Source organism: Heteronotia binoei, chromosome 13 (genome assembly GCF_032191835.1).
Source record: "Heteronotia binoei isolate CCM8104 ecotype False Entrance Well chromosome 13, APGP_CSIRO_Hbin_v1, whole genome shotgun sequence".
In the NCBI taxonomy this organism is placed as follows: domain Eukaryota; kingdom Metazoa; phylum Chordata; class Lepidosauria; order Squamata; family Gekkonidae; genus Heteronotia; species Heteronotia binoei.
In genome coordinates, this window is record NC_083235.1 from 75,629,795 (window position 1) to 75,647,237 (window position 17,443).

At 44.3% G+C, this 17,443-nt stretch overlaps 1 protein-coding gene across 7 annotated transcripts in view; it reads left to right on the forward strand.

The window, feature by feature from the left end:
- Window positions 1–17,443, forward strand: part of MAP2K4 (mitogen-activated protein kinase kinase 4) — a 140,033-nt gene that overhangs the window by 107,101 nt on the left and 15,489 nt on the right. For all 7 annotated transcript variants that reach the window (XM_060253370.1, XM_060253373.1, XM_060253367.1 and 4 more), the window contains 2 exons: window positions 7,487–7,538; window positions 13,684–13,811. In XM_060253370.1, the coding sequence (XP_060109353.1) occupies window positions 7,487–7,538; window positions 13,684–13,811 (180 nt within the window). The remainder of the gene's footprint in view (window positions 1–7,486; window positions 7,539–13,683; window positions 13,812–17,443) is intronic.

Below are 17,443 nucleotides of genomic sequence, written 5' to 3' on the forward strand. Positions count from 1 at the left end.
TCATCTTCCTCTTCATGATTTCTGTTCCCCAAGACTCACCACTTCTAGCTTCCCCCTGTCTGTGTATATCTCTTAAAGATTTCTGTCCCCTCAAGATGCTTCTGGGTTGGGGATATACTTCTGGGTAGCAGTATATGTGAACAAGATCTTGGGGGTACGGGTAGACCACAAGTTAAATATGAGCAGCCAGTGTGATGCAATGACAAAAAAGGCTAATGCAAACTTGAGGTGTATCAGCACAGGCGTAACATTCAAATTGCAAGATGTAGTCCCACTGCACACTTCATTGGGTCAGGCTGCACCTGAAGTATTGTGTGCAGTTCTGAAGGCCTCACTTCAAAAAGGATGCGGACAGAATGGAATGGGTGCAGAGGAGAGTGACAAGGATAATCAAGGACCCAGAGACCAAGCTATATTAGGATAAGTTGAGGGACTTGGGAATGTTCAGTCTGGAGAAGAGGAGCTTGAGGGGAACACGATTGCTCTCTTTAAGTATTTGAAAGGTTATCACTTCGAGGAGGACAGGGCATCAGAGGATAGGACTCGCAAGAAGTTTAAATTAAGTGTGGGAAGGTACCAGCTGGATATTAGGGAAAACTTTTTTATAGTAAGAGTTGTTCAGCAGTAGAATCAGCGACCTAAGGAGGTGATGAGCTTCCTCTCCCAGGCAGTCTTTAAGCACCAACACTTGTCAGGGATGCTCTAGGCCGATCCTGCATTGAGCAGGGGTTTGTACTATATGGCCTGTATGACCCCCTTCCAAGTCTGTGACTCTGTGATTCTTAGAATTGTCATTTTCAGCCCCAAGATCCATGTCTTCCTCTTCATGATTTCTGTCCCCCAAGAATTGCTGCTTCCAGCTTCCCCCTGTCTACAGCCGCCTCCTCAAGATTTTTGTCCCCCCAAGAATCATCACTTCCAGCCTCCCTTGGTCCACATCTGCCTCTTGATTTCTGTCCCTCCAAGAACCGTAACTTTTAGCCCCTGTCTGTGTCTGCCTCTTCATGTTTTCTGCCGCCTCTAGAATCACCACTTCCATCTTCCCGCTTTCCTTGTATGCCTCCTCAAGATTTGTGTCCCCCCAAGAATGATAGCTTTCTCCTTAATATTTCTATCTCCCAAAGAATTGTCACTTTCTGTCCCTCAGTCCACATCTGCCTTTTCATGATTTGTTTCCCCTCAAGCATCATCACTTCAGGTCTCTACCGCACAAACATTTTTTTTTAAGGTTTTGGGTTTCCATGGGTGTCTGGTGAACTCAGGACTCTGCCTCTGAGCTACCACCTGTCCATCTGCCACAGCCAAGTGTAACCGAGGCACTGAGTTCCTCCACTGGGGGCCCACACTCCCCCTCATTGGGATTTGTAAACACCTCCTCCTTATCATTCATGGCCCCTCAGAAGTAGTGTTTCCAGCCTTCCCCCATCCATGTATGCCTCCATCTCTGGGGCCACCGCTTGTAGTTTGTTTTGGAATTGGTCTCCTTTTTGAGGGCTGTTTTGCCATGCACTAGCCCACCATGTACTCTGAGTGTTGCTGCTCTTTACTGAGGCTATGTTTAGGACATGGAGTTGGCATGTCTTCCTTTCAGCTGGAGGGCCTATCTGCCATACACTGGCCCACCCCATTGGGGAGATGGATTTTGTCTGTGGCAGCTTCTCCACACACCCGCCTCTTCAGGCTTCCTGCACACCCAGGACTCAGAGCTTCCAGCCTCCCCCCATCCATGTCTGCTTCCTCATGTTTTCTATCCCACCAAGAATTGGCACTTCCGCCCCTCCCCATCCACATGTATCTTTTAAGGTTTTGATTCTCTATGTGTGTCTGTTGGTCTCAGACACCACCTGCCAAGCAGATGGGTTAACTGCTGGGTTCCTCAACTGAGGATCCACACTCCTCCTCATCGGGATTTGCAAACACCTCCTCCTTAGCATTGACATCCCCTCATTAACATTCGGACTCCAGCCTCCCCATCTATATCCAGATAGTAATATATGACAGGTACCAGTGTATATCGAGAGAAAGAAGTGCAAGAATAATCACCAGTGAAAAATAATACCTTTCACACATACGGTGTGTACATGTGTTTTATTCAGTGCAATATAATAATACAATTTTCAACAAATATATTTTATTTTTTATTTATTAAGTTAAAATTTATATCCCACCCTCTCCACAAGTGGACTCAGGGCCGTTAACAACAGCTAAAAAGTACATTAAACAGCTAAAAATTACATTTGCTAACAAAGATTACATTAAAATTGGTAACAGTGCAAAACTAAAACCATAATACATCACTATGGTGCTAATCATAACTTTCATGGCAGTTCACATTGTCTTCAGTAGGTCGATTTAATTTCAGTGGATGTCTTACTTGATCTATCAATTGGTAGTCCCTGAGACGTCTAATTGTTCATAGTTAGTATTTGCTCAGATGGCAGTATTTTCCCACTCAGATGTCATAGGCTAGTCGGAATAATTCTGTTTTACATGCCCTGAGGAATTGGGAAAGATCTTGCAGGGCCCGTGTAGCCTCCAGGAGGATGTTCCACAGTGTCGGTGCTGCCACCGAGAAGGCTCTGGCCCTTGTAGAGCTCAGTCTAGCCTCCCTTGGCCTGTGGATGGAGACAAGGTTTTGCCCTCATCACTTATGAACTGATTCAACTTAGGACTTATGAACTGATAAGAACATACGCCATGTTGGATCAGGCCAATGGCCCATCCAGTCCAACACTGGCCAATATATATATCTATATATGTATATATATATACACACACACACTATGGCTAATAGCCACTGATGGACCTCTGCTGCATATTTTTATCTAACCCCCTCTTGAAGCTGGCTATGCTTGTAGCCGCCACCACCTCCTGTGGCAGTGAATTCCACATGTTAATCACCCTTTGTGTGAAGAAGTACTTCCTTCTATTCGTTTTAACCTGACTGCTCAGCAATTTCATTGAATGCCCACAAGTTCTTGTATTGTGAGAAATGGAGAAAAGTAGTTCTTTCTCTGCTTTCTCCATCCCATGCATTATCTTGTAAACCTCTATCATGTCACCCCGCAGTCGACGTTTCTCCAAGCTAAAGAGCCCCAAGTGTTTTAACCTTTCTTCACAGGGAAAGTGTTCCAAACCTTTAATCATTCTAGTTGCCCTTTTCTGCACTTTTTCCAATGCTGTAATATCCTTTTTGAGGTGCAGTGACCAGAATTGTACACAGTATTCCAAATGAGACCGCACCATCGATTAATACAGGGGCATTATGATACTCGCTGATTTGTTTTCAGTTCCCTTCCTAATAATTCCCAGCATGACGTTGGCCTTTTTTATTGCAGTCGCACACTGTCTTGACGTTTTCAGTGAGTTATCTACCACGACCCCAAGATCTCTCTCTTGGTCAGTCTCTGCCAGTTCACACCCCATCAACTTGTATTTGCAGCTGGGATTCTTGGCCCCAATGTGCATTACTTTGCACTTGGCCACATTGAACCTCATCTGCCACGTTGACGCCCACTCACCCAGCCTCAACAGCTCCCTTTGGAGTGCCTCACAATCCTCTCTGGTTCTCACCACCCTGAACAATTTAGTGTCATCCGCAAACTTGGCCACTTCACTGCTTACTCCCAACTCCAAATCATTTGTGAACAAGTTAAAGAGCATGGGACCCAGTACTGAGCCCTGTGGCACCCCACTGTTTATCGTCCTCCACTGCGAAGACTGCCCATTTATACTCACTCTCTGCTTCCTATTAATTAGCCAGTTTTTGATCCACAAGAGGACCTGTCCTTTTACTCCATGACTCTCGAGCTTACTAAGGAGCCTTTGATTCAATAGAGGCAGTTGCCTAGTGGAACATTGAATAGTGACAAGACTGCTTGGGGGAGAGAAGAACACCTTGTGTTTCAGCTTTGAGTGGCTGCATATAGCATATATTCGTTAAAAGTTTTATTATTATTATATTGCACTGAATAGAATGCATATACACACTGTATGTGTGAAGGTGTGATTTCACCGGTGATTATTCTTGCAGTTCTTTCTCCTCATCTATATCTGTCTTACAGTTTTCTGTCTGCTTCCCCAAAGAATCAGCACTCCAGCCTTCCCAGTTGATATCTGTCCCCTCACAATTTTTGTCCCCCCAAAATTGGCACTCCAGCCTACCCCCTTGTCTCTCATTGGGACATTGTAGCTGTGGATCAGCATTCCATCTCTGGGGCCACTGCTTAAGTCTGAGATTCAGCTGGTCTCACCTTTGTTACAGGTTCCTGGAGCCTGTCTGCCACTGCCACTTGCTCACTCAAGCTGTTGGTGAAATGGTTTCTGGGTTTCACCACTCTTTTCCAGGGCTGCATTTCAGATTTAGCTGTGGTTGGTCTCTTTTTGGCAGAAGAAGAAGAGATTGGATTTATACCCCACCGTTCCCTCAGAATTTCAAAGTGGCTTACAATTCCTTTCCCTTCCTCTCCCCACAACAGACAGACATGAGGTAGGTGGGACTGAAAAAGTTCTTTCAAGAACTGCTCTTGAGAGAACAGTTCTGAGAGAACTTGTGGCTGACCAGTGGTCAGATCAGCAACTGCATGTTGAGGAGTGGGGAATCGAACCTGGTTCTCCCAGATTATAGTTTGCGCTGTTTGCTGCTACACCAAACTGGCTACATCAAAAGGGCCACTCTGACACTTACTAGCCCACTCTGTTAGGGAGATGGTTTCTGGGGATTGCCAGCCACTCTTTTCCCAAGGCTATGTTTTGGACCTGGTGTGTCTCCTTTCAGCCCAAAGGCTGCTCTTCCATTCACTCGCCCACCCATTGGGGAGATGGATTCTGGACATTAACGTTTAGCCACTGCTGTTCCAGGAGCTACATGGATTCTGGTTGTGGCCGTTCCCCCCCCCCCCCCACACCTCTTCAGGCTTTCTGTCTACCTCATGAACTAAGATCTGCATAGCACAACACCCACCTTGTGAACCTATATAAACCTCTACCTCATCAAACATACACCCATACAAGCAAGCTTGCTTGACTCTACCCAAGGTTTCCCCATCAACAACGACGGTGGGACGGTGGCTCAGTGGTAGAGCATCTGCTTGGTAAGCAGAAGGTCCCAGGTTCAATCCCTGGCATCTCCAAAAAGGGTCCAGGCAAGTAGGCATGAAAATCCTCAGCTTGAGACCCTGGAGAGCTGCTGCCAGTCTGAGAAGACAATACTGACTTTGATGGACCAAGGGTCTGATTCAGTATAAGGCAGCTTCATATATTCATATGTATATATATACACACAACACTTTGGTGGGCAGGTAACCACCTTCCAGGCCCAAGGGTGAGTGTGGTGGGCCACACCACACTCCAAGGCCCTGTCACCAGGGGGAGGCAGGCAAGTGACTGCTTCCCAAGCCTGCAGGGAAGGGCTGGCCATCCTCAGAATCCATCTCTATAATGCTGTGGCAGGTGAGTGACTACCTCTTAGGCCCAAGGAGGAGTGTGGCAGACCACTCCCCCACCCCAAAACCCTGTCAGCAGGTGGAGGCAAGTGGTTGATTACATTCCAACCCTGAAGGGAAGGATTGCCGATTTTCAGTAACAATGTCTGCATTGAGGAGGCAGGAAGTACTCCCCACCCCACAGCCAGTCCTCACCAAATGTGGAGGGCAGGTAGAGGGGCATCCCAGGGTGGTGTGTTGCGAGTCCAATGCCTCTAGCTTGGAAGGGGCTGTTTGACACTCTGCTGAACCTGTGACTGTGATTTCCCTAGAGATTACTTTCCTGGGGGAACCTGCTTTCAGGGGCTGTAACTTGCCCCCCAATCCTCACCAAACTTGGTGGGCATGTAGAAGAGAGTCAACTGGAGACTTGCTGTGAGTTTGGTGTCTCTAGCCTGTGGCAGGGCCATACTACTGCACACCACAGACTCATTAACTGGTTCATTCAGTGGGAAGATTCATGGAGGTTCGTGGTTCATGAGACATCTTGAATCTCCATTTGTCCAGTTCATGCCCCTCCTTAGTCAGGACTCCCAGCTTCCCTTCCAAGTTCTGAGGCTTTGCCTCTGTGTCTTCTGCTGCCCAGCATCTGGTCACCACGGGGATAGTTTATGGCCTTGGGTGCCCTTGGAGGAACAGCCACTTGTTCAACTACCTTCCTTCCCTCTGGCACCCCTGTTTAAAATAGCATGTCCAATATAGTGGAAGTCATTGTGGTACAAAGAATCACTACCACCATCAAAAGTTATACAGTATTTACTAAAAAAGAAAATGTTCACACGCATACTTTTACCACAGCACCAGACTGAGCATGGGTTTCAAAATAAAAGGATAAAACGCAATTCCTCTGGCCCTCTCTCTATACATGCCCTGTCAGATGTTAAACTATAGGACAGGGTCCTTAGCTTAGGAAGTTACAGATCTCTACAGGGTGTCATTAGCTAGAAGTTTTCTTCAGCTTCTCAGACCGGCACATGGTCAATTGCTGCCTCCTCCAGACCTCAGTTCAGAATTCTGCTTGCTCTAATGGATTCCACACCAAAGAGACCTTCCTCCTTGCTCTCCTGAGTTTTATATCCTCTCTTTTCCTCTCCCACTGACCAGGCCAAATCAGAGAAGTTTTTCCTGAAGTTTCCAGAAATTTCCTTCCTGAAGTCTCTCTAATATTAATTCCTCCAAATATCTGTTTCCTGCTTGGGGAAGGGGAGAAGCTTGGCCTTCTCATTATCTCTCCTGTTAGATCTATTAGCATTTGTATGAAGGTGAACTGAGGTACATCTGGAAAGCGATTGAACTGACCGCACCGCCCCCACCGCCTGCCCAGAAAGGGAAAAAAAACTTTTTAAAACTTAGTGAAGCTTTTGCTCATTTCCCACCTCTAAAGAAAAAAAATGCATTGCTTCATTGGCCCTCTAGGGTATAATTTGGTAGTTTTTCTCCTAGTCTTTCCCGGCCATCTTCAATCAGGTCACAGGAGGTGGGGACATTTTAAATCATTCACGACACCTTATAGATTAACAGTTGCATTTTGTGAGGCTTTTGTAAGTTAGAGCCCAGATGTATCTGATGAAGTGCTCTAGCACACAAATGTTTGCGGCATGAAAAACATGTTAGTCTTTAAAGTGTCAAAATATTCATTTTTGTTTTAGTTTCAGTCATGTAGTAAGGGGCTGGCAGCCCTATGATTCCTTCACAGCAGGCAAAAATAAGAGGATAGGTGTAGTTTGAATACAGGGTTGAGTTTTATCTCCCTGGCAGAATACTGCTTTACTCCCTTTCCAACCCCACACATTCCCAAGTTGTCATCAGAAGATTCATCTTTCTATTGCAGTTTGTATTCACTGCACTGTAGTATGCTGTTGCTATTAAATGTTTGAAAGACTTTCACATTTATGTTTCATAATCTGATATATCTCTGTTCACATTTGCGGGATTGTGTAATGACAGGAATTATGTTATAATTGCATTTTTCACCTGCATAAAGACTTTTCCTTCTCTCCTAGACTGTGAAAGCACTAAACCACTTAAAAGAGAACTTGAAAATCATTCACAGAGGTAGGCCTATCTGGTTTGTCCTTTCTGCAAGAAATAACTATAGGCTTTTTTGTCCTACTCTCAATGTATGAGCTTCCTCAGATAATGAAACACGTATTTTATGCAAAATACCCCCTACTTAACGCCATGTTATTATGGTTCATGCTAAGCATGTTGACTAAAAATTTCCATTTTGTTCAGTGGTATTGCTGTCTATAAAGTATGCTTAGTATTGTTGGCTAGATTTTTTGAAAGGATAAATATGTTGATTTCCCAGTATTTTGCTGAAATTTATTTTCTCTGCCAGTTTCCAAGATCCCATTTAAAGATGCTTGTGAGCATTCCATGTATTTTTAAAATACAGATTTTATGGTAACTCATCTAACAGGCAGTCTTTGCCTCATCCCTCCTTTTAGCTCTTCTGACCTTCTGTCTTTCCCATTATTCTGGGTAGTTTGGCCATACTGATGCAGATATTTAAGTAGCCCCTCAATTGAATCAATGTGTGCTTTTTAAAGAATTCCAGATGGCTATTTTATATCCCATTGAGTGGGATCCAGGACCTGTCATGCTGTTCATGGTTTGCCTATTTTCATGCACTAGTTTTTGTATCAGATTATTTGTCCAGTATTTTCTAAGAACCAGTAGCATAAAAATGACCGTATATTATCCAATATGTCTTTGTGATTAAGCTATTTTGAATATTCCGTATGATTATTTCCACATGCTTGACTGGTTCCATCTGATTTCATTTCTCTAGACTAGAGGCATTGGAATTAGGGGCCAATTAACACAACCCTTTGGGAATTATTAAAAATGTGGGCTCATCTTCGTGGTTTCTGTGCAGGCACACACGGGGGACTGCGTTTCCGCAGGCTGCCACCAGGAGGAGCCAGCGAGCTTATAAGAAAATTCTAGTATTCCAAGAGTGCTCGCTTCCTCCTCTCTGCCCAAAAGTCACGTGATGTGGATGGAGCCAGCACTCTTCCCTCCGTTCTCTTTTTGCCGCCACAGAGAAAGGAAGCTGTTCTCTTTGTGAGAGGATTTACCTCAGATGCTACCATTTTAACATGCCTTTATTGAAATGCTGTTATGAATGTGAGGTGAAGATGGCAAAAAAATTGATGACTATCCATTGTGTTTCTCTGCCTTGGCTCCTCAGACCAAACATGTACTGGAATAACTTCCAGGGCTCAGGTGATAGCTCCCCTGTGGGGGCTGGCTCTGATGGCAACTAATACCTCAGAAGGCACTCCTGGAGTAAAAGAGAATGGGTGTTCGCCTTGGCAGAACATATACTAAAAGGGGGATGATGCAAACACAAATTTCTGTCAGCGTTCCATATGTATGCCGCTCTCAGACTACATCAGTCAGCAATACAAGCCCCTAAATCAGTTGATGCTTCGGCATCCAGGGTGGGCTCTAAACCTCCAGCATAAAGAGATTGAAAGGGAAGGAAAAATCCTGTGACTGTGTACAGTGCTCCCCGCCTTCCCCACCACAAGAGACCCTTGGTTGGCTGATGTTTTCAGCAGCTGTGTGGTGTCATCAATCACTGTTGCCTCAGCGCTATGTGACATCCTCACCCGGTTCCAACCATCGCTTTGGAACCACTGCTTTGGCACCAATCCCTGTCAGAACCACAGATTAATCACCGTCGCCTTGGCACCGTGTGGCACCATTAGCTGGTTCCAACTGTCACTCTGGAACCACAGGTCATTCACTGCCTCGGCGCCAATCCCTGTTGGAACCACAGGTCAATCACTATCGCCTTGGTACCATGTGGCACCATTAGTTGGCTCCAACTGTTGCTATGAAACTACAGGTCATTCACTGTCTTGGCACCATTTCCTGTCGGAACCACAGGTCAATCACCGTTGCCTTGGCACCATGTGGCACCATTAGCTGGTTCCAACTGTTACTCTGAAACCACAGATAATTCACTGCCTCAGCACCAATCCCTGTTGGAACCACAAGTCAATCACATGCCATCATTAACTGGTTCCAACTGTCACTCTGGAACCACAGGTCATGCACCGCCTTGGCGCCAACCCCTGTGTGTTCCATCCACACTAAGACGTGGTTCAGAATGAGTACTCTGTTCCCAACTGGTGCCTCACAGAGTGCCCTTATTATCAGATGGGGAACTGGTGGAGCACCATGAAGATAGTAGAGCACCTGCAGGGTGTGTTAACTGATGACACTTCTGCTTGCACATGCTCTCCCATTCAAAGATGGTGCTGTCGCCTCATGTCGCTCTCTGTTCCATGGGGACATCATGAGGGATCAGGGCACTGATCATCCTGGTGCCGATGCAGTTCTGATTTGGCCTTGGCTTCATCGCCTGGCAGTTCCATAGAAGATGACTAGCCCCTTCTCCAGTTGGCAGTCCAGATTTTATGAACGGCTAAAGCATTAAAGCTACAGTTTACAACTTTAGAACCTAACAGCACGGATCCACTCATGCAAGCCTTATTTACTTCCAGTAGCCCTTTCATTACTTAGGGCATTCTGGAAGGTGATGCTCGCAGCATGACACCAACCAGCTTCTACTTCACCTTCAGGTGGAAGCCAAGAGACTCTTTAAAGTGTCAGTGCCTCTGACTGTGGGTTTCTGTTTCACCACCCTACAACCAGTTCTTTTTATCTGAATTTATTTTACCGAAGGGCCTGTAGTTCTCCTAATATAGGGAGAAGTGAATATTAGACATGGAGGTCAAAAGAGATCAGCTTTTCCTCGGTGCCATGGGATTGACAGTTGTCAGTTTCACTGCTTTGATGGATCTCCATAATAGACTCCTGTGCCAGAAGATGCTCCCCTACATGACAGAAGCACCTCAGGATAAGTAAATCCTGGCAAACGTACTAGTAGAGGATGGAGTACGCTTTGGCAAGCATCAGATAAATGCTGCTCACCATGTGACTGCCAGCCATACCAGGGCCATGGACTCCAGGACCATCACATATGATAGAAGATTGATTCTGTACGTTAACATGCTCTTTCCTTGTTTTTATGGAAAAAAATGGATTACAATCTTTCCAGGGATCAGGTAGACCTTCTTACCCTGCTACTAATGGTGGCATGTTTCCAGAGGGAAATGGGCCAGGAAGTAGGTCCTGTATGGACAATGCTGGGCAGGGGTAATGACCCTTCTTGCTTCATTCAACTGGTTAGGAGCTTGTATTTTCTGAGTTACCTGCTCTCCTATCTTCAACTGACATTGTTTCCCCCTAGACTCATTCCATCCTTAAGAAGGGTGCAATAGTTCATGATACAGCTACATTCCCAGGACTTATGGAGGAAACAGCCTCTTCTTGACCTGCATAAGTTAATCAGATTCTGGCTAGCCTTACAAGATGTTATCTGGCTTCTGTACCACAACTGCTGCTGTGCCAGATTTTAAGGAGACATATATCTATATTTCTGTACACAAAGTCTGCAGGGAGTTTTTTAAGGTTTACCCTGGCTGGCCAGAACTGTGACTACTCAGTTTTACCTTCTGGGTTTATTTCTACCTCACAGGGTTTTTAGTCAAGATGCAGGTCAGTAGCAATATCTCACCTGCATTGACAGATGTGTATAGTCTCTCCCTGTCTTGAGGGATGCCTATGCATAGCAGAGGTCCTGCAAAGCCTTCAAAGAAGCATAGAATTCTTTGAACTGCTTAGGATTTCTTCCAAGAGCATATTTGCTAATCACTTCTGAATTTTCAACGCAGCAATACTACCAGTGCTGAGAGACTGTAGTAAGGTGCTGGATTGAGACTGCTGTGTCAGCTTTAAAACTAGACTATATGAGACCACTCCAAACTGGTTCCTTAGAGTTTCCACCCACACGCATAACATTGTCAGCTTTCCATCCCTAGATCTATGCTGACATCTCTAACTTGGTGGTCTGACATGTCCAATCTCATGACAGGTGTTGATTTTAGAGGTTGACACCATGACATTCACACCTTCGCTGGCAAATCCTTGAAAGGATGGGCTGCAGATTGTGCTGACACTACCGCCCAGGGTCTGTGATCCCATAAGGAGTCCAGTGTACACATTAAAATGTTGGAGCGCCATATAGTGAAGAGAGTTTTCTCTCTCTCTCTTCCTGCACACTGACAATACCACAGTAGACTGCTACTTCCTCTACTGAGAAGCAAATCTCCTTTGGCATTGAGCAATCACCAGCAATGTACAACTCAGTACCATTCTCATAGCATGTAACCTGAATCGATAGGCAGACATGCCAAGCAGGATTTTTGCCACCGCCCATTAATGGCCTCCTTTAGACTGCTGCCTACAACTGGTGTTCTGACAGTGAGGTCTTCACCAAATAGACCTTTTAGCACCAAAGACCCTATGTTTTTTGCTCAAAACCAGCAGTCTGAGAGCATTCCCTAGCGGAGGCCTTCCAGATAACCTGGAAGGGCTGTCTGTTTTTATGCATTCTTTCTCCCAGTCTGCTACAACAAGGTGGTAGCCAAACCTTGCAGGGCCAAAACGATGGTCTTTCTGGTGACTTTTTTCTGGCCACAAAAACCATGGTTCCTCATGGGAGCACATCACTGTGTTTCCCAGATACCATTTTGGTCCTCACCTGTCCGTTCCCTCCCTGAGAGTGGCAGCGTAGTTAATTTGACCCTCAGACCACTTCCTGGGAGGGTACTGGTGGTCCTGCCAGACATTCTTATAGGGCAGGTGGGAACAGTCTGGAGTTAGGTGACTTCGGACAGTATATATCCTAAGCTCTGTGACATTTTTCACATATTTGACCTTCTCAATATCAAAAAAAGGGCTACCTAATGCTTCCTTTATGGTGTATTTAGCAGCTATTTCAACCTCTCACAAGCACGTTCGAGGTACAGCTGTTCTTTGTTTTGTTTGTTTTTTGCATTCCCTGATTCAAAACATTTCATAAGGGGTCTCAGTACTTTAGATCCACTTCCTGTATTGCCAGTCCCTCAGTGAACCTGATTACTAATTTTGCAAAAATGGTGCATGAACTGCTTGAACCAATTGCCTTCTATGAATTGTTTTTTCTCTCATCCAAGGTTGCTTTCCTTGTAACCATTGTATCAGCCATGAGAGTGGTGAACTTACTACTCTATGCTCTCAACCAAGAGCAGAAAACAGTACACACCCTAGAGGTGCAGAGAGCGCTCCTTATTTTATCTAGACAGAACAAAGGAGCTTTGTAAGACACCTCTTTGTTGCTTTAGAAGACACCACCAAGGGCATGGTGCTTCTGCTCAAATGATATCTAGATGGATTTGTTCAGCCATAATGCTGGCTTATTCTGGTGCAGATGCCTGATATCTTGTAACAGGCTCAACACGCTCTACACAGGCTCAGGCGTCATCTGCAGCATTTGTTTCAGATCTCCCTTTTCTCAACATTTGCCGAACAGCACCCTGCTTGTCTCTGTCCACCTTCATATAACGTTACATGGTGGACATGAATTCTTGGAGTGATATGTCAGTGGGAAAAGCAGTACTGTAAATAATGTTTCGCTGAGACATCCCACGCCCACCTCTGAAGTAGGTGAACTTGCTAATCTCCCATGTGGGACTGCACAGAAAACACGAAATGAAAACAAGATGAAAACGGGTTGCACTTACCTGTAATCTTTATTCATCGAGTGGTTTTCTGTGCAGGCACACATCCCTCCCTCCTTTCCTGCTGTGGGTGTCTTGCACTACCTGGTGGCGGCTGGTGGAGAACTGAGGGAAGAGTGGTGGTTCCTCCCATGTCACGTGACTTTTGGGCGGGTAGCTCACTGTGTGTGAGGAGGAAGCTAGCACTCTTGGAATACTAGAATTTTCTTATAAGCTCGCTGGCTCCTCCTGGTGGCAGGCCTGCGGAAACACAGTCCCCTCATGTGTGCCTCCACAGACAACCACTCGATGAACAAAGGTTACAGGTAAGTGCAATTCCTGTTCGATTTCTTCTGAAAGAGATGTGTAGTCTAACCACAATGACTTGTTTTGGAACTATCCCTCAATTATACAAGTGGTGTTTTGCACCTTAAGGGTAGCTACTGCAAAGTGTATAATTGCATTCTTAAATAAGGAAGTGGTTTTAGCATATACATTATCTTCAGTTCTGATTTTGTGTCTCTTGCTGTATAGCCTTCTGCAGATTTGAAACTGAAGCACTTTGTCCACATCCCTTGCAGATATTAAACCTTCCAATATTCTTCTGGACAGAAATGGAAATATCAAACTCTGTGATTTTGGCATCAGCGGACAACTTGTAGACTCCATTGCCAAAACGAGAGATGCTGGATGTCGACCTTACATGGCAGTAAGTGGGATTTGAACACTTGGATGTGATGGGTGAGGTGGGAATACAGGTTGTAAAATCTATAGAGTATTGAAATGACCAACTGAAAGGTAGGATGTCTCAGCCTTGGTGGCCCTGATTGGGCAGAAAGGTGGGATATAAATATTGGTAATTAATTAAATGATTGGGCAAAAAGTATGTTTTGACCTGACACCTGAATTTCAACAAATTAGGCATCAGATGAACCTCTAGAAAGACAGCATTCCAGGTTGGAGTGCCACCACTGACAAGGTTCTGTCTCTGGTTGCCACTGTACAGAAAACAGGGTTTGAGCTAGACAGTACAGGATGATGCAGTCTTTGGGTACATCAGTCTCAAGTCAGTTGTAGCACTCTAAAGTTAAGCATTAGCACTTTGAATTGTGCTCAGAAACAGTACATAAAATAATCCATTGAAATGCTAAAATAACTAAACCATCAGCACATTTAAATAAATGAAATTATGTTTCAAATTCTTATTCTGGAATCTACAGAGGGAAGGAAAACAGAGGCAAAGAAAAGAAGAGGCTTGAGGGCAGTTTAACATACTGTCTCTACTGCATACACAGTTCCAGTAACCATAAGCACATGAAGAAGAACATATGCAGCGAGGTGCTAGAAAAGTAGTTGGTTGCTAATTGCTAACCTCCATGTGGTTGCTTGAATTGTAGTCCCTGCATCCAGAAGTCTTGAATTTTCTCTGTACAGTGGTGGTTTGGGGATATTTTATTATTTGCAGAGTAATACTGTTTAACTGATCTTACAGCAAACTCAGTAGATGTAATGGACAAAGCTTGTGTCTGGTTGAAAAAGGGAGGCTATTTCAAAGTTGAGATGAATCCTTTTGAGTGACCAAGTGAGTCATTGCTCATAAACAAAAGTAAAAATGACAATTGTGAAGCAACTTGCCTGATTGTGCACAAGCAGGAGCAGCTGAAATATTAGGCATACAGTCTCTTTACAGTAAAGGTGGCTTCCACATGCAAATTTTGTTCCATTTTGGTATCCAAACTTGATTGAGGTTGTTTTGGAGCATCCATGCAATGTCATCCACTTTTCCAGTATTCCTCTGCTTTGCTCTGTGATCTTTCTCAAATCTGGTTTTATACAATCATTCTGAAGACACCATAGTTGATAGCGTTTTAACACTACATTGGTGGTAAGGTGTGCAATTTTGAAGATCTTGCCCAGTTTCTTCCATTTTCCTTGCCTCAGCTGATAGCAACTGCCAGGGCCCCCTACCAATGGAGGGCTACTTCAGTTTTCATTTAAAAGTAAGCCTCTGGCTGCTTTCTTTGCAAAGATAACACTTTCCTTTTTATCTCCATGATGAAAAGGCTAGAAACATACCTACTTCTTTTTTTAAAAAAAATAAAAGGGATTCAGAGGAACTAGTGGATGTAGCAGTGGATTGTTATGTTTTAGCATCTACTGTTTTTTTTTTTTTTTTTAAGACATGCAGTAAGGCTTCAGGGAATAATTCAGAGGAAATGGTGGCCAACAGAAGAAGGTGTGCACAAAATTCTTGTGTGGGTGCTGTGCTGCCAATGCAAATGTGGTGATGACAGGGAAAGAGAGAACCCTCACCATGGGGATACACCCACAGATGTTAATTGTATTGCAAACTACTGTTAATGGCTTCTAGAAAGGACATACTTTTAGGAAATCGGCAAATGACTCTGCGATGCTTCCAGCAGAAAGAATGGCTACAGAATTGTCCTTTCTAGCTAGGGCATGCCATTGATGTCGCTCATATATGTGAATGGCTAAAGCTGAAATCATAGCTCGGCTTACTCATTCACAAGCTAAAAACATCAATGAGGTTAGTTTCGTGTGGGACTTCTTCCATCTAATCTTAGCACATTGCATCACTGCAATGCCAGCCCGAGTTTAACAGCTTTTGCTGCAGCAGTGGAATTGTGCTCATGCTTCAGTAACCTCATCCTTGTTCTGGTGAGGGATCAGAAGTAGCTTTTATTTCTTTCCATATTGATTTAAATGGTACGTTATAAGGAATTTATAATGGAGTAGTAAGGACCTCTTGCTCTTTCTTACGCTTTGCCTAGAGAAAAAGGGAGTTGAGGAGAGAATTTATTTGTTTATTTTGATTTCTATCCCACCCTCCCCTAAGCAGGCTCAGGGCGGGTCACAACAATAATTTTACAAAGCTATTAAAACAGTTTTATCAAGTAAATAATTAAAACAATTAGAAGGCAGGTGCTACAGCAAGTTAATAAAATTTAACAATCCCAAATAGCTTTCCTCCCAAGGAGCAGGTCTGGTACTCTGTGAGGTGGTCTGGTACTCCCATCACACAGTCAAAGGCTTTAGCATAGTCAGTGAAGCGGAAGTAGATGTTTTTCTGGTACTCCCTTGCTTTCTCCATAATCCAGCGAATATTGGCAATTTGATCTCTAGTTTCTCTACCTCTTCGAAATCACGCTTCTACTTGTGGTATTTCTCTAACCACATACTGTTGAAGCCTAGCTTGTAGGGTCTTGAGCATGATCTTGCTAGCTTGTAAACGGAGTGCAATTGTGCAATAGTTTGAACATTCTTTGGCATTGCCCTTCTTTGGGATTGGAATTTAAGCTGACCCTTTCCAATCCTGTGGCCACTGTTGCGTTTTCCAAATTTGCTGGCGTATTGAGTGCATCGCTTTAACAGCATCATCTTTTAGGACTTTGAATAGCTTATCTGTGATACCATCAGCTTTGCTAGCTTTGTTGTTAGTAATGCTTTCTAAGGCCCATTTGACTTCACACTCCAGGATGTCTGGCTCGAGTTCAGCAATCACACCATCATGATTGTCAAGGACATTGAGATCCTTCTTGTATAGTTCGTCTCTGTATTCTTGCCAGTCTGAGAGCCAGTTTGGTGTAGTGGTTAAGTGTGCTGACTCTTATCTGGGAGAACCGGGTCTGATTCCCCACTCCTCCACTTGCAGCTGCTGGAGTGGCCTTGGGTCACCCATAGCTCTCATAGGAGTTGTCCTTGAAAGGGCAGCTTCTGTAAGACTTCTCTAAGTTCCACCTACCTTACAGGGTATCTGCTGGGGGGGGTGGAAGGTAAAGGAGATTGTGACCACTCTGAGAGTCTGAGATTCAGAGTATAGAGCAGGATATAAATCCAACTTCTCCTCCTCCTCCTTCTTTTTCCGTTAGGTCCGTACCGTTTTTGTCCTTTATCATGGCCTGCTTTGTATGAAACGTTCCCTTGATTTCTCCAGTTTTCTTGAAGAGATCTCTAGTCCTTCCCATTATATTGTTTTCCTCTATTACTTTGCATTGCTCATTTAAGAAGGTCTTTTTATCTCTCCTTACAGTTTTTTTGTTTTTTTTGGAAATCTGCATTCAGTTGGGTAAATTTTTCCTTTTCACCTTTGCTTTTTGCTTTTCTTCTTTCCTCAGCTATTTGTAAAGCCTCATCAGACAGCTACTTTGCTTTTTTGCATTTCTTTTTCTTTGGGATGGTGTTGATTGCTGCCTTCTGTACAGTGTTACAAACCTCCGTCCTTAGTTCTTCAGGCACCCTGTCTATCAAATCTAATCCCTTAAACCTGTTATTCCCCTCCACTATATTGATAAGGGATGTGATCTAGGTTAAACCTGAATG